Source organism: Myotis daubentonii, chromosome 1 (assembly GCF_963259705.1).
Source record: "Myotis daubentonii chromosome 1, mMyoDau2.1, whole genome shotgun sequence".
Lineage (NCBI taxonomy): Eukaryota > Metazoa > Chordata > Mammalia > Chiroptera > Vespertilionidae > Myotis > Myotis daubentonii.
Window position 1 is genome coordinate 64,439,207 of NC_081840.1, and position 18,297 is coordinate 64,457,503.

The 18,297-nt window shown below is 40.4% G+C and overlaps 1 protein-coding gene across 2 annotated transcripts in view; it reads right to left on the bottom strand.

Moving 5' to 3' along the window:
* The window catches only part of TUBGCP4 (tubulin gamma complex component 4), a 40,414-nt gene that overhangs the window by 10,057 nt on the left and 12,060 nt on the right, over positions 1 to 18,297 (bottom strand). The window contains exons 3-10 of one of the 2 annotated variants that reach the window (XM_059703534.1): positions 17,899 to 18,021; positions 17,465 to 17,518; positions 16,721 to 16,777; positions 12,032 to 12,111; positions 7,961 to 8,162; positions 4,899 to 5,064; positions 4,564 to 4,688; positions 403 to 453 (exon numbers count right to left, since the gene is read on the bottom strand). In XM_059703534.1, coding sequence (XP_059559517.1) covers positions 403 to 453; positions 4,564 to 4,688; positions 4,899 to 5,064; positions 7,961 to 8,162; positions 12,032 to 12,111; positions 16,721 to 16,777; positions 17,465 to 17,518; positions 17,899 to 18,021 — 858 coding nt within the window. The remainder of the gene's footprint in view (positions 1 to 402; positions 454 to 4,563; positions 4,689 to 4,898; positions 5,065 to 7,960; positions 8,163 to 12,031; positions 12,112 to 16,720; positions 16,778 to 17,464; positions 17,519 to 17,898; positions 18,022 to 18,297) is intronic. The other variant, XM_059703544.1, reaches the window with a different exon arrangement.

The window sequence follows — 18,297 nt, forward strand, 5'->3', positions numbered from 1 at the left end:
ATAATTTGGTAATCCAGCAGGGCCCTGAGCTCCTCACTGTCGTACTGGAATTACACACATAATTTCCAAAGTTCATCAGTTTGAGTTACCGTACAAAAGGACATAGGCTTCTGGCATTTTAAAGGGGCATATTTAGCAATCCTTCAGGGCAGAATGTCTGGTGTGTCTTTGGTATCATTCAGTAAAAACACAGTTATGTTACGCCAGGAGAAACTTAACACCTAAAGTTTTGTACTATAGTTCATTTGTAGTAACAGGTGGAGGTGGCCCACTTGGCCGAAGACATGTCAGGTCATCTAGAAATCTGGGTACAGGCAATCAGCGCTCTCAGCAGAGGCTGGGAAATGAAGTCACTGCTCACCAGCATCATTTTAAGAGTGAATAGGACAGCTAAGCTATTACCTTTAGCTGACCCAGTAAATCTGACTCTTCTACCATCAGCTTCCAGAGATGCTGTGAAAAGAACCAACAAAACAGGGACATTTCATTACAATGAAAATTAACGTAAAACATGGTTTTGTACAAATCCAGCAGCGTTGACAAAAAAATATAAACCATGACCAAGTCACGTTAAATCCAGGAATGAAAGGGTAATTTAACAGCAAAATAATATATATGAGGTGGAAATATTCTGAAATTAAATACTAGTGATGATTATACAACATGGTGAATACACTAAAAACCAATGAATTTTATACTACCTTTAAATGGCTCAAATGGTGTCATGTAAATTTTATTCAATAAAAAATTAAACATTTAAATATGAATGTAATTAATAAATTAAATACAAAAAATAAAAACCATATGATCACTTCAATAGATGCAGAAAAAGCATTTGATAAAAGTCAATATCCTTTCATGATTTTAGAAAAACAAACAAGAAACAAAAGGAAACATTCTTAGAAAGGTTATGTACCAAAACTCTACAGCAAACAACCAAGTTGCTAGAACAACTGGATATCCACATGTAAAAAATTAAAAGTTGATTCAATCCATATAGTGGAATACTGTGTAGTTGTAAAACATAAGCAGGACTTCTCTAGGGAAATGTGTAAATATTACCAAGACATTGTTAAGCAGAGAAAACCAAGTTGTATAATACTGTATACAGTGAACTATCTTTTGTGTAACAAAGGGGAAAACACATATTCGTAATCCTTATATATGCTGCAAATATATATCTATACAGAAGAAAGAAAATTTATAATGTTGGGTTAAGGAAAATGGGAACTGGGCATGGAGTCAAAGCATTTTTCCTCCTATATTTTTATTTTTGAACTATGTGAATTGTTTTCTTATGAATAAATAAAAGATACTAAAATTTTTAAAAAGTTGATTCATACCTTGTACAACATAGAAAAATTAACTCAAAATGATCACAAACCTAATAGTAAAACTGAAAACCATAAATTTCTAGAAGAAAACAAGAGAAAATTTTTATGACCTTGGTTAGTTAAGCAAAGATTTCTTAGGCACAATGCCAAAAGCATGATCCATAAAAGAATAAAAACTGGTAAACTGGATTTGGTCAAAATTAACTTCTGCTATTTGAAAGACAGTGTTAAGGGAATGAAAAGACAAGTCATAGATTGGGAGAAAATATTTATAAGTCACATATCAAAGGACTTATATCTAGAATAAAGAATTCTTGAAACTCAAATAGTAAAAAAACAAAATAAAAACAATAAAAATGGACAAAAGATCTGAACTGACACTTCACCAAAGGAGATATATGGATGGTAAATAAGCATATAAAAATGTTAATGTCATTAGGGGAATGCAAATTAAAACTACAATGCAGGAAAAACCTAAATATTTATCAGCAGGGGAAGAGAAAACACATTGATTTAGCAATAGAAAGGGTAAACTACTGATACATGCAACATGGATTAATCTCAATTATGCTGAGTAAAATAATAAACTTAACCAAGGAAGTGAAAGATACATACAACAAAAACCACAAGACTTTGCTGAAAGAAATCAAAGACTGCACAAACAAACTGAAAGACATTCCATGTTTGTGGATCAGAAGAATTAATAGTTAAAATGTCCATACTACCCTACCCAGCTGGTGTGGCTCAGTTGGTTGAGCGTTGTCCTGCGCACCAAAAGGTTGCCAGTTTGATTCCAGGTCAGGGTACATACCTGGGTTGTGGGTTCAATCCTTAGGTGGGGTGTATATCGGAGACAACCGATCAATGTTTCTCTCTCACATCAACGGCCCTCCCTTCTCTCTCCATATCCTTGGGTGCGGATTAAAAAGAATTAAAATAAAATGTCCATATTACCCAAAGTCATCTATAGATTCCATACATCAAAATTCCATCATATTTCTTCACAGAAATAGAAAACACAATTATAAAGTTTGTATGGAACCACAAAAAGGTCCCAAATAGCCAAAACGATCCTGAAATACAAAGCTGGGGACATCACACTTCCTAATTCAAACTGCACTACAAAGCTACAGGCCATTTTAATGTCTAATATTCTGTTTATAACACAACTCTGTCTCCAACACCTAGAAAGTTTTGAGGCAGTGACCAAACAAGATGATGACAATTTGTGACAGATTACTGGGCTTCCAATGTGAGGGCACCTAATGCTAAGCTTCCTCAGGTTCTGGACACTGACCCTAGGGCAGGGGTGGGCACCCTTTTTGTGAGTGCGTGCCAAAACCAGCAAAATCTCTGACTCAAAATTCTTCTGCATGCCAACCCTAGTTTTTTGAGAACATGTTACGCCTACTTGATATTTCTTAAGGTGTACGTATGTGAAGAACCTTGAGGGGAAACAGTGGGTACAAAAAGACAAGGAATGAGGAGTAGGCAGCAGGGTGTGGATCACTGGGACCACAAGAGTGAGGAGGGCCAAGGGCAGAGCTGGTATCCAAAAAAGGAGCAGCCCCAGATACATGGAGTGATGGGAGTGGTGATTCTCCTACATCAGTAAAGTCTTAATGAGAAAAGCCTTTCATAAAAACACTAAACAGAAATTAGGGATGTAGGGTGAAGTCCAATTTAGAGGAGAGACTGGAGAAGAATCTGGTTTGTGCAGTGAATAAAGGATAAAAAAAATAAAAAAAAAGAACCTTGAAGAAATAATAAAATTCATTCGAGCGACAAAAACACAGTATATGATGATGAAAAATACATTTATTTTTTAATGTATACATGTACACTGATAGTCCGACAGAAAACTTTATGACTCCGTTTGATATTATCAGTGGGACTTTTGCTGCTGCATCCCTGATGACAGAGATTTTACATCAGGTTTATATTTCGTGACCTTCAGAGATATGCACGAGCTACTGCTTTCATCCGTCAGGCTACTCCTATTACGAGACTTAACAAAATTCATCACTGAGAACAAAGATTCACAAGCATATGTGGATGAAACCAAAACACTGGTCGGATCTAGGAAAGCAGGGAGAGTTAAGGCAGAGGCATAGATGTAATTGCTCTTCCCCTCTCTCGTCAATCCATGTCTATGGTCTTTAAGATAACTTGTTATGTAAAATTATTTATCTAAGATGCACCTACACTGAATTTATCTGAAAAATAAAAAAGTCGATATTAAGAAAAAAATTGTAAATGGAAGATTATAAGAGAGGGTTTCGCGTGCCAGCAAAAGTTACTGGCGTGCCATGTTTGGCACACGTGCCAGGGGTTGCCCACCCCTGCCCTAGTGCATTGGCTATGCTTCAAAATAACCTGCAGGGGTTTGTTTATTGGTTGGTTGGTATAAATACAAGTACCTATGCCCTCCTGACTTACAAATCAGAAGCTCTGAGGAAAGGACATGGCGCGAGTAAGCTTTATTATCTCCACTGGGATTCTACGTGCAGCCAGAGTTGAAAACCACTAACACAATCAACAACCCAGTTGACTAACTGAAGATTTTATTTCACATTATCACACACCTGTGAGCCAAACTGTGTCATAAGGACAGAACATATGTCCATTTGAAAAAGTATTGGTCATAATTTAAGTTCATGGATGAAGCACGATTCACATATGAACAATGAACTAGGTATGGGTCGGAAGACCTGTTTCTGACCTCACCTTTGTTACTTACTGTGCACCACCAGGCAAGTTAGCTTCCTGAGTGTTGTTTTCATTTACAGGAATGGGAAAATTATACCTGTTCTGTCTTCCTCAGGAGTATCATATCCACAAATGGCAGAATAAGTAATAAAGCCATTATAAAACATAAGTAAGGCACTACATTTACTCAGAACCCATCGGTTCCTTGGAGTTATTGCCAACTACTGTATACAGACAGATTCAAAATGCTGACGATGTGAAATGAAACCGCCCTTTATTCAACGAGCTAGTTAACTAACTGGTATACTCCTGCCAGGGGCGAGAGGCTAAGGCAGCTCCCCCTCTACTATTAAGAACAGAGAGAATCTTTCCATTTCCTACTTCTTGCCCTTCAACTCTGTCAAACAATTCCCTCCAAGCTAAGTTCTTACCACATTAAGAAGAAGCAAAAGTCAAGTATTCAATTCCTGGGGAAATTAATCCACTTTCTTCCTAAGAAAACAGATGATGAGAGACAAACCTCAGCCACAGTGCTCCGAATACGGTCCACCACCTGCTCAAAGTCCACCAGGCTGAAGAGCGGCTGCTGCTTGAGGCGATGCAGCTCGGCAGCAAAAGTGTCCTCCTGGTTTTTCAAAATGGATCCTGCAAAATGGGAAGGCACCGTTACAGGGGGCGGGGCACAACCAGGACGGCCAGGGCCCCCATCCTGCCGGCAAGCAAGCACGTCAGGGTGGTGCTGAAATGTCAGTGCATACACATTACTCGCCCTCACTAGGACCAGGGGTACTTGGGTTCGCGCACTATCCAGAAGGGCCTTGGAGGATGGGGTACGTTGTGCAAGGATATTCTTACCTTTTCTAGTCAGGCTGACATTTTGATTCTCAAACATCTGGACAGACTCTCCAACAAACAGGATTTTTTCAGCAACCCTCACTGGGATGTAGGATGGCAGAATCTCCACGCGCAGGGAAAACTGCTTTAGAGATGGTGCCAGCATGTTCTCTTCCTCTATCAGGCGCTGGCCAGGGAAGTAACCCATATCAGAGATGATGTATGAAGAAAGGGAAAACAAGAAAACATCCCAACACGTGATATATATTTTCTGTAAATAGAGCAGGGACTTTAAATCTGAAGTTGCATCTAGTGTTAGAAAGATGTATTCCATTTTCAGGCAGCACAGGAGATGGTGGAAATAACAGTGTTTTGTTGTTGTTTGTAATATGTTTTTTATTGATTTCAGAGAGAGGAAGGGAGAGGGAGAAACAGAAACATCAATGATGAGAAAGAATCACTGACCGGCTGCCTCTTGTACGCCTCCTACTGGGAACTAGCCCACACCCTGGGCATGAGCCCTGACCTGGGATCTGTGACCTCCTGGTTCAGGGGTCAACACTCAACCACTGAGCCACACTGGCGGGACCAGTGTTTTTTTAATATTAGGATTTTTGTCCTCACTCCGCCTTTACTACTTGTGCAGATCTGGAACTCAGTTTCTCTACTTGTACCGTGGAATACTTGATCTTTTCCCAAGTCTACACGTCTATGATTTTATTACCTTGTGTACATGCCTGCTCTGCCCAGCTCTTTACTCCAGCCCCAAGTCATTTAGCCACGTGGTTCTCAAAGTGTGGCTCCTGGACCAGCAGCATCAGCTTCACATGGGAGCTTGTTAGAAACGCAAATCTTTTTTCTCAAAAAAAATTTTTTCTTTATTAATTAAGGTATTACATATGTGTCCTTATCCCCCCATCCCTCCCCTCACCACCCCCACTCATGCCCTCACCCCCTGGTGACTGTGTCCATTGGTTAGGCTCATAGGAAATGCAAATTTTCAAGCCCCTTCCCAGATCTACAGGAAACTTGGGCAACGAGGCCCAGCGATCTGTTTTAACAAGCTCTCCAGGTGACTCCGGTGCACAGTGAAGCTGGAGAACCACTGACACAGCCCAGAGAGGCCCAGATACCCCGCCCCCCCAATCACTCAGCACCCCCAATCCCTGCCTTGCTTTAGATTTGACCCTTATCTAGTTCCAAGGGACTCAACTGTCCTGACTTTGATCTCTGCTATTTGCCCTCGCTGTTTTGGGCTTCGTGCTGGTGTTCCTCCTGGCACTATTCCTTTTCCTTTCACTCTCCCCACCCTTTTTATCAACCATCACATCTATGGCTGAGTTTTTCACCATAACAGGTATTTTAAGTTTTTACATCACGGAACTCTCTACAATTATAAAAGTTTCCAGACAAATATACAGACATACATTTCACAGAGCCTCCTGAAGTCCACGTGGACCCAGATTAAATATTCCTAAAGCTGATGACGCCTAAATTGCCACCTTGAAGCTAGATTGCTCTCATGAGCGCCAGCCTCAGCCCACCGGCCATTTCCTACAAGTACCTCAAACTCAACGTGTCCAAAATTAGGTACATATTCTTTCCTCCAATACTAGCAATATACATTGCTTATCATCACTACTCACCTAGCTGCTGAAAGCAGACACTTAGGTATCATCCTTGATTCTTTCCTCTGGGTCCATATCCAATCAATTAGTGATTACTAAGGCCTACTTATTCCACTTCTTAAATCTCTCTCAAGCCTCTTTATTTTTCTCCATATTTACTGTTAATACCCTTGGTTTAGCCATTATTATTTTCACCCACATTCTTCTAATGTACCTACAGTGAATCTTGATTAAAAAAAAAAAAACCCACAAAGAATCCCCACACAGTATCCAGAGTGATCTATCATAAAGTCCAATGGTGCTAATATATTGCCTAAAATTCTTCACTGGCTCCCAGCTCTTTTCAGGTTCAAGTTCCAATTCCTTCCCACTGTTTACAAGGGCTCTAATGATTTTACCTCTGCTTAACAGCTTCACAGATTGCCACTTCCCTCATCCCTTTCACTGTCCTTACAAGATACTTCAGTCTTTACTTGACCATTTCAATTGAATTACTAATGGTTCCCCAAATGAGCCATGTCCTTCATGGGCTCTGTACTTTACACACATCCTTCCCTAGAATATTTACACACATGCCTGGAACGTTTCTTGACCTCTCCTCTCAAACTCTGCAATTTACCCATATATTTCACTGGAAAGACTTCTCTAGTTACTTTAATACCATGTTCTGATACCCATACTTACTCTTTCCAGAATACTTAGTACACTGTAATGTTACTGTTTACTTATATCTTCCACTAAACTATAAGCTCTTTAAGGACATGGACTACTACCTATTATTTGTCTACGTAGTTGTGGCACCTAGAACAGTGCCTGGCACATAACACCCATTTAATTAAATGTTGTAACAGGATAAATGAATGGATGGATGAATAAGGACAAGAGAGGACTTTGGAGAGTTTAATCAAAACTCCAAACTGCATTTAAATACTACAGGGTAGCCCAGCCAGTGTGGCTCAGTGGTTGAGTGTCGCCCTATGAACCAGGGGATAATGGTTCAATTCCTGGTCAGGGCACATGCCCAGGTTGCTGGCGTGATCCCCAGTAGGGGGCATGCAGGAGGCAGCTGGTCAATGATTCTCTCTCATCATTGATGTTTCTATCTCTCTCCCTCTCTCTGAAATCAATAAAAATATATTTATAAATAAATACTACAGGGTAGCTACAAACTACTTTAGGAGACAAGACTTATTATTAACCTTTTAAAAGCATATACTGGAAAAAGGGAAAACAAAAGGAATCTCACAAATATATTTCCTGTCTTGTAGTCTCACATTAAGTTAGGTATTACATTAAAGTATTAAAAAAAGATAAAGACAAGTATTTATATCTAAAGAATTTATGGAAGGTGCCCAGGCTATGATGAACTTGGAGGAGGGTCACCAAAAGGTCATTTAGCTGTAGTCTTTTCTGATTCCTGGCAGGAGTATGCTGGGCTTCTTGCTATGTTCTCACCAAGTCCTGGAGTTCTCTCAGTTGTTTTCCTGTCAGTCCCCCAATACCCAGATCCTCCTCATCCTCTTCTGGCTGGGCAGTGACATTACCAGAAGATGGACCCTGTTTGATAAAGAACTCTTCATGCTGGTCCAAGAGGAGTCCATGTAGCATCCAGGCTGAGAGCTGCTTATACATGACCCCATGACACACGGCCAGGATTCTGAGTTGGGAGAAAAGCAAGACCCTTAGAAGTCCCCTTAAAGAACACTAAGCCCACAGGGGCACAGAGGGTATGCTTCAAACTGCTACAGGATAAACAGAGGCCTGAGAGGTGGACGAGTCATAGGGAAATAACCAGTAAGCTAAAAATAATTGTGGTATTTTTAATTTAAATGTTTGTGGCTGGACTGGTTAAATTTCCAAACTTGTGACCTACATACTGAAGTCTGAAATGTTCAGTGACTGCTCTGATAGTCTTTTAGGAGAAACACATTTTCTTTCCTCCTTTTGTGTAAATTAAGTTTTAACACTGATATTACTGTTAAAATTAAGTGGACTTACAGGAGTCTCTCTTTGGCTAACATAGTATTAAATTTGTTTTATTTTGTTGGAATCACATAGAGAGAGTAGATTCAATACATAACAGGCAGGTATACCTGAACAAGTATGATACAACAAAATGCAGAAAGGTTGTTGAGGAATGGGATATTTACATGGTCTCAAAGGATCACCACCAGACAACATATTAATTACAAAGGGGAAAATGTCCCTCTAAAATGGAGAGATCTCGTGGAAAAAACTTAAACCAAGTGATCAAACTTTACAACACCAGTAATGGGACAAACTTATTTTCTGTGCCTTCTGATATGATGCAACAGGAAATAATATGACCCATGTAGTATTCTTGCAAAAAATTTTTTTAACGCAAATGTAAACATGAGGAAAGAACAGAAAAATCCAGATTGTGGAACATTCTTCAAGACAACTGGTCAGAACTCTTAAAATGTCAGTCATCAAAGATTAAAAAAAAAAGAAAAAGAAAAAAAGCAAAGGAGACTAAAAAGACATGACAACCAAATGCAACATGTGAACACTGGTTGGATCCTGGATTCACAAAAGAACAGCTATAAAGAATTTTTGGAGGGGAACTGAAGAAATTCAGATATAGTTTGGATATCATACTGTTGAATTAATGTTACCGTTATATATATATATTTCTTTATTGATTTCAGAGAGGGAGGGAGAGGGAGAGAGAGGTAGAAACACCAATGATGAGAGAGAATCATTGATAGGCCACCTCCTGCACACCCCTTACTGGGGATCGAGTCTGCAACCCAGGCATGTGCCCCTGGCCGGAATCGAACCTGGGACCCTTCAGTCCGCAGGCCGACACTCTATCCACTGAGCCAAGCCGGCTAGGGCAATGTTACCGTTCTTGAGTATAATATGGTATTGAGGTTATATAAGAAAATGCCCCCCCCTTTTTTTAAACGATACAAGCTGACATTAAGGGGTTAAGTGTTGTTATATTTGTGACCACTTTCAAATCACTCAGCAAAAAATTATGGTATGTATGTGGGTGTTTACATATAAATATATAAGTTTACATATACATTTCACAGTTTATATAGAGGGAGAAAGAAAAATATAAATGTGGCAAAATGTTAACTGGTGAAATTACAGGGTATATAGGTGTTTATTGTACAGTTCTTTCAACATTTTTGTAGATTTGAAAATTTTCAAAATAACCGGGGAAGAAAAAGAAACTAAAAGAGATTGAGTCTAGTCAGGACCGGTTTGGCTCAGTGGATAGAGTGTCGGCCTGTGGACTGAAAGGTCCCAGGTTCGATTCCGGTTAAGGGCATGTACCTTGGCTGCGGGCACATCCCCAGTGGGGGGTTTGCAGGAGGCAGCTGATCGATGTTTCTCTCTCATTGATGTTTCTAACTTTCTATCTCTCTCCTTTCCTCTCTGTAAAAAATCAATACAATATATTTTAAAAAAATAAAAGAGATTGAGTCTGCTATTTGTCGTATGCTAACTGAATGGAATAGCTTTTTAAAAAATTAAATGGAAAGGCATTTAAATTTTGCACATTGCACTCTGTGGTCTGTAAAGTTTGGTCCCTGAAAATATATAAATTTATTATATCCTATATAATAAAAGCCTAATATGCAAATTGACTGAACGATGGAATGACTGGTAGAATGACTGGTTGCTATGATGTGCACTGACAACCAGGGGGCAGATGCTCAACACAGGAGCTGCCCCCAGCCCAAGCCGGGGCCTGAGAGTAGGCAGTGCCAGGCTGGCCAAGATGGGTGCCAGTGGGGGCACCCCCAACTGCCCTGCTGGTCACCCCGCAGAGGGAGGTGACTGGCAGCGGTGGCAGGGAGTGGAGCTGGCGAGCAGGCAGTGACAGGCCAGTTAAGGCAGGTGCCAGTGGGGGCCCCCTGCTAATCGCCCCGCTGGTCGCCCCACAGATCAGCCCTGATCGTTGGCCAGGCCTAGGGCCCCTACCCATGCACGAATTTCGTGCACTGGGCCCCTAGTTATCTACATAAGATTTTATATTCAATGCATAAAACTATACAGTCTGTTTATACAGAGAGAAACTAGAGGGGATATACACCAAAAGTTGAATTGGGTGTCTCAAGGGACTGCGAAAACAGGTGATTTTTATTTCTTCTCTTTGCATGTCTGTATTTTCTACAATCAAAATTAATTTCTTTTATTACGGAAAAAAAGGCACAGTAATAGAGAAGTCCAGAAACATATTCTGGAAATTTTCCTGCTCATCTGAGGACTTACTTGTGTAGTGGTTAAAGTGGAGATTGTTAAGAGTTGGGAGGCACCTCAGAGATCATTGATTTTCAATTTTTCAATCAATGCCACACCCTCTTTTTTTCCACACCCTCTTTTTAAGAAATGAGGAAGAAGAGGGGAATAGGATACGAGTCAAATGAGCAGTCTTTCATGAAACACCATATACATTTAATATAGTTGTAATCATAAGACATACTTTTGAATTCTTTTTAAAAAATATATTTTATTGATTTTTTTACAGAGAGGAAGGGAGAGGGATAGAGAGTTAGAAACATCAATGAGAGAGAAACATCGATCAGCTGCCTCTTGCACACCCCCTACTGGGGATGTGCCTGCAACCAAGGTACATGCCCTTGACTGGAATCAAACCTGGGACTCTGTAGTCCACAGGCTGACGCTCTAGCCACTGAGCCAAACTGGTCAGGGCTGAATCCTTTTTAATTAGTGCTATAAAAAATATTTTTACAGCCCTGACTGGTTTGGCTCAGTGGATAGAGCGTTGCCCTAAGGGCTGAAGGGTCCCGGGTTCAATTCTGGCCAAGGGCATGTACCTTGGTTGCGGGCACATCCCCAGTCGGGGGTATGCAAGAGGCAGCTGATCGATGTGTCTCTCTCATCGATGTTTCTAACTCTCTATCCCTCTCCCTTCCTCTCTGTGAAAAATCAATAAAATATATTTTTAAAAAATATATTTTTACGTGTTTTTATAGTATGTATAGTGTTAATGGCATTATAGTCTATCAAGAGAATATATCTTTATCTTTCCTCTACTGCTGTTAATTTTTTAATTTCTTGATATAGTATACAACATTGCAATGAATAATGCTCGTGCATATGTTTATTTCCTTTTGAATACATTTCTTAGGATAAAATTCCTAAAAGTGGCATTATGGGATTACAAAGTATAAACATTTTTAAGGGCCTCGATGTGAAAATAGCAGCTATTCAAAATACACACGTTTAGACACAGCTAGGCATTATCTCGCACAAGTAATGGAAATTCTCGCAGGATGATGAGATCCAAATATTGAAAGGGTTGCCTCAAGGACATCTAGCTTTGATACTCAACACTTTATAATCCTCTTTTTGCAATTTCTGAGCCATCCAAAGGATTACATGGGCTCCTCTGCTCATGCGTCTTTTCTATCCTGGTCATACCTTTCCCCAGAGGGAAACCTGAGATGACCTGAAAATAAAACCCATGCAGTCAAGTCACTTGACCACCCACCTCTGCCCCCAACCTCCAATTGAACCATGACTTACTTTTCTAGTGCACTTCGAACAGGAGGCAAACCTCCACAGCTGTGCTTGTATACTGTTTCCAGGATCTGACAACCATGAATCTGTGGAAAACATAGCCTTTTCAATCTGGATTCCATTTCAGTAGTTCATGTAGCACAAACTCATATTCTATATTCAATCCAGAGGGCACAATCGAGTAGAAAATGGGGATAACTTGATCATAAGATCCAGGTATAGTTCGATTCTGACTACAATTCAATATGTGTGGGGTTTTCCCCACAGCACCAAGCAATTCTCAAACACCAGCTGTGGTGTCCTACATTTTAATTTTATTCTGACTCTACCCTGAGATGGCATTAGACGCTACAGGTTAAGGGCTCAGTCCCACAAGACCATCCTCCATTTCAGAAGCCGATTACAAGCCCAGGTTGTTGCTGTCCTTTTCACTGGCTATACATCAGAAGTTCCCATGACCCCCTCCTTGAGTTCAATGAATCTGCTAGAGTGGCTCACAGAGCTCAGGAAACCCTGTTATTCACTAGATTACAGTTTTGTTTTGTTTTTGTTTTTTACCAAGGATATGAAAGGATAGGAGTCAACAGCCAGATGGAGATACATAGGATGAGATCCCAAACAAAGGAGCGTCTGTCCCCAGGGAGTTTGGGCCCTGCATGGTGCAGGTGGAATTGTTCTGATTCACCAACCTGGATGGTCTCAGAATCCTGTCCTCTTGGGTTTTTATGGAGGCTTCATCACACAGGTACCATTGATTAACTCATCAGGCACAGGTGATTGAACTCAATTTCCAAGCTCTCCCCAGCCCCCACTCCTCAAAGGTTGGGGGTGGGACTGAAAGTTCCAACTCTCCAATCACATGGTTGATTCCCCTGGCAACCAGTGCCTATCCTTAAGTGCTGTGCAAAAGTCACCTCATTAACAATGCAGGTGTGCCTGTTAGAGTGGCCATTATCAACAAGACAAGCAATAACGAGTGTTGGAGAGGTTGTGAAAAAAGAGACCCCTCATTCACTGCTGGTGGGAATATAGACTGGTACAACCACTATGGAAAGCAGTCTGTTGATTACTCAAAAAAATTAAGAATAGAGCTACCATATGACCCAGCAATCCCCTCGCCTGGGTATATGCCCGAAAAACTCGAAATCATGTATTCGCACAGATATATGCACCCCTATGGTCACTGCAGCATTATTCACAGTGGCCAAAACATGGAAACAACCTAAGTGTCTACGATAGAGGACTGGATAAAGAAGGTGTGGTACACATACACATGGAATACTTACTACTCAGCCATAAGAAAGGATGAAATAGTGCCATTTGCAACAACATGGTTGGACCTTGAGAACATCATGCTAAATAAGTCAGAAAAAGCTAAGAACCATATGATTTCACACATATGTGGGATATAAAACTGAAACTCATGAACACAAACAACAGTGTGGTGGTTGCCAGAGGGAAGGGGGTGGGGAAAGGAGGACCTAAGATAAGGTGAAAGGAGAAGTTTGACTTTAGATGGTGGGCACACCGTGCAATATACAGGTCTTGTAACTTAGAAATCCACACCTGAAACCAATATGTTCATGTTGACCAATGTCACCCCAATTTATAAATATTTTTTAAAAACCCAGAAAAACAACCAACCTTTGCCCAGTGGTTAGAATGTTCACCTGAGGACCAAAGGGTCATGAGTTCAATTTCTGGTCAAGGGCTTGTACCTCAGTTGCAGTTTCCCAGGCCCCAGTAGAGGCATGTACAGGAGGCAGCCAATCAATGTGTCCCTCTCACACCAAAGTTTCTCTCTCTCTCTCCCCTCCCCTCCTTCCTCTCTTCTATTTTCTCTAGAAATCAATAGAAAAAATCTCCTCAGGTAAGGATTAAAAAAATACACAATTTAAAACAACAACTCAGGTGAGGTTGATAGGGGTTTCTTATGAATATCAAGACACCTTTATCACTCTTATCCCTTAGGAAATTCCAAGGGTTTTAGGAGCTTTGTGCCACAAACTGTGGAGAGCAGCTACAGCATCTGGGCAGGTTCAAGCCTCAGACTAAAGAGAGGTCATGGTCCTCTCGTTTGCCACATGCAAGTCCCCGCTTGGAGGGCAAAGCCCTCCCAGCACAATTATAGCCAGAGGCTGTGGTTGTAAGCTTGACCTTATGGTCCGAACTAAGTGAGGTAGGCTGCGGGAGGTGCAGCAAGTGCTGCCAAAACAAAGCTTGATAGAGTTCAGGTGCATGTAATTGAGTAGATTCGAAACCCAGAGAATATTGTAAACATCTTGACCACGCCCTTACTTTGCCTTCTGGAATCTGGCTATAACATAAAGACTCGGCTTGCAGGCTGTAGCACTGTCTCCCCATCCGAGAGCAGCGTCTCACCTAGCCCCAGCTTTATTCTCTTGTCTGTCTTCTTTATTTTTTTATTTTTATTTTTTAGTATAGCAAAGGGAGATTTATTGAAGAACAAGTACAGACTCCCACGTGGGGAGTGGGGAAGGGTCCCTGCCTTTCTTCTTTAATCCTTCACTGCCACCCCCTCTCAGGTTCACCCCTGGCCATGCTGAGCTCGGCACAACAAACAATAGGAAGACCCAATATGTATTTATTATAAATCAGAATATCATAATAGTTATTCTCTAAGTATGGATTCTACAGCCTCCCTAACCCTCTCCATTTGGCCCCACCTCAAGGAGCAGCAGCATCGCCTAGGAACTTAAAAGAAATGCAAAGTCTTGGGCTCTACTCCAGGCCTCCTGAATCAGACCCTCTGGGGTAGGGCCCAACAACCTGGTTTTAACAATTTGCTTCAGGTGGTTATAATGCACAATGAATTTTGAGAAGTATTGCACTAGAGAAACCAGAAACATTTAGTTGAAATTCCAAGCAAAGAGGTAAAGAAATCTCTTTCTTTCAGATTAAGGCCTAATTTATACTACTTCTAAAGTATACACTTTTCTAAAAATCTGCCCCCTCTTTCTATGCCTTCTGGCTTTCTCTTTAAAAAAAACAACTGCTTTATTGATGAATCATTTACATAACATAAAATTCACCCATTTTCAGTGTACTACTCAACAATTTTTAGTAAATTTACAGCATTGTGCAACCAATTACCATAATCCACTTTCATAACATTTCCATCATTCTAAAAGGATCCCTTTTGCCTGTCTGCAATCATCCCCAGTCTCACCTCCAGCCCACGTTCTTGGCTATATCCGTTTTTCGCTGGGTAGAGCCATAGCACACTAGCTTCTCTACCACCCCCTGGCAGGAAGGAAGGTTTGCCCATCAGCAATCCCTCTGCTCATTTTCCACTCTCCTTCCTGTGGCCAGTGGAAGCTGGAAGTCAACTGAAATGTGCAGCTAGGCATGGAATCCTTATACTAAATCCAGTCACTGAGAAGGTGCCCTCCAATATAAGAGATAGATTAGTAGAGTTCAGAAGGTCATAGTCTTTGGAGTCAGACAGATGTGGGCTTATAGTCCAATTCTACCATTTCCTACCATCTGTGTGACCCCAGACGGTTCCTTAACCTATTTGACCCCTTAGAGGACTGAATGTATGTAAAGTACTTAGCACAGTGCCTGGTACCCAGCAAGTGCACAATAAAAGCTCAATGTTGCCCTAACCGGTTTGGCTCAGTGGACAGAGCGTCAGCCTGCGGACTCAAGGGTCCCAGGTTCGATTCCGGTCAAGGACATGTACCTTGGTTGTGGGTACATCCCCAGTAGGGGGTGTGCAGGAGGCAGCTGATTGATGTTTCTCTCATATCGATGTTTCTAACTCTCTATTCCTCTCCCTTCCTCTCTGTAAAAAATCAATAAAATACTTAAAAAAAAAATCTCTATGTTATATGATGAGGACAATCAGCTTTGAAAGACCAAAGAGCACCTCCTCTTCTGGCTTTGCTAGACAGAGTGAATGCAGCAAAATATAAATTTCTATACTCACAAGGTGAAAAAATAAAGTAGAAACTGGGCAAATTAACTGGCTAACTAGTTATATTCACCAAGGTGAGCACTCCTAATTAGGCAAGGCAGAAATATAACAGCTTAAAAACATGAATGAGCTAAAAACACACGTTTAATCCATTTGTTAATTCTTCTTCTAATGTGAAATCTCAAAGCATTTACTTTTCAGAATTATTGATGTTGCCTAGAAAAGACAGTCTCCTGACATTGGGAACCCTAACTTTTCAGTGCATTTGATGAAAACTTGTGGTAAGAATAGGCATATTTAACAAATAATAAGCATGAGGTTTTACCCAATGGCCTAATTTTCATAAAACTGCCAACACCCTAACAAGAAACTATTGCCTTCTTTTTTTCTAAGAATTAACTTTTAGCTTCTCCTTAAGATCCATATACAACAGTTTTAAATCCTTAGTGCAAAAAGCTCCCAGCTCCAAATATCCATAGCATTATTCTCTTATCCAACAGCATTCTTGAGTATGTCTATTAACATTTTCCCCACCTTCTGGACCAGAAGATACTTAGGGGCAAGGTCATAATTTATTTTTGCATTCTTGACACTTAGCATAATACCCAAGCAAATATTGTTACATATATACATACATACATACATACATACATACATACTACTAAAATCTAGAGTCTTCAAAAAAGAATGTAAGGCAAAATTAAGAATATTTACTTGGTGCTTACTGAAGCAAAAGGAAAAAGAATAGTTCTCACCTTTTGACTTTTAATTTGTTCTACTACAACCATCACAGAGGGAAAAAGGAGCTGGAACTGCAAAGTAGAGAATAATTAGGAGGATCTATCATCAAATACAAGGAAAAAAATTACTTCAGGAAATGCTTTTGTTTCTAAATAATCCCACTTAACAAAGATGGCAATACCATAGAGCAGCCAAGATCCAATATCCTTTTTATTTTTTATTTTTTTGTTAACCCTCACCCAAGGATATTTTTCCATTGACTTTTAGTGAGAGTGGAAGGGAGCGGGAGAGACAGAGAGAAAGAAACATGATGTGAGAGAGACACATTGGTTGCCTCCTGCTCAGGGCTGGGATTGAGCCTGCAACCAGCTTATGGGAATCAAATCTGGGACTTTTCAGTCCCTAGGCTGACGCTCTATCCACTGAGCAAAACTGGCTAGGGCAAGATCCAATATCTTAAGGCAACTTGATATGGGATTAGTGGCAGGTAGAAAGAGAATGGCAGATAGAAGCAGTCTCTATTTCTGAGACTAGCAAAACTGTTAATATTGAGGTCAATTTAGAGCATTAACATCAGACATTAAGTTTTAACTAAATTTGGAGCTTTTCAAACAGTTCTGACCTAGGAAAGCATACAAAATATAAAATGCTGGGCTATTTTAATCCAGAAGGAAAAAAATTCTCAAAAAATTTCACAAGTTGGATTATTTTAACAATATCAACAGATTCCAAGGCATTTTGTTACTTGAACAGCATACCTGATCTAAGGAGTAATTGACATGTGATATGGAGAGATGGGGGTCAGCCAGGAACTGCAACAAGAAACACCGTGATTAGAGCTCCATACAAAATATCCCAAATCTATTTGACCTATGAAAACTAGAATGAAATCTAAGAATGGGCTTAGTGTTAGTTTTAGGCTATTGAGAATTGATGATTTATAGAAGATAATTCTGATTTTCAGGTGATAATAAAATCAAAGCTAGGGCTCTTCTTACTCAGGAACCTTTGCCATGAGCTGCACGCCACTTTGATCATGGCTTGGACAATCACAGAGAATACACTGTACTCTCCAGCCATGTTGAAAATAGCTTACTCCTAACCACCTGACCATATCAAAAGGCATTTCAAATTCAAAAACATGCCCTAATCTTCTGTCCCAGAGGTGTTGTTCCCATATCTCCTCTCTCACCTCTTGTTCCAAATCAAGCAGTGCTTGTCGATAAGGCTGCAAAACGGAGTCCAGACCTGTGCAGAAGGCCCTGAGATAGATTCCATGTAACCCACCTTGGCCCTGCTGAGATGGATGGTGATCCTGAAATCAAACGAAGAGAAATCAGCTCTCAGCTCAGACCCTGAAAGCTGAAGACATTACCCTTTATTAGTGGTACTGTTTTTGCTTAAATAATTCCATATCAAAGAAGTGCTTGAGCGAGAGGAAAGCCCAACTAAAGAGACAGATTTTGAGTTCTGACCTTTTAAAATGTGGTAATTTAACTTTCCAAGCAGCCCAGATGTTACAGCCAGGTGGTACTCTATACTGTTAGTAGGGACTTTTCTACAACTCAATTTTAACCTTATAAATTCCAGC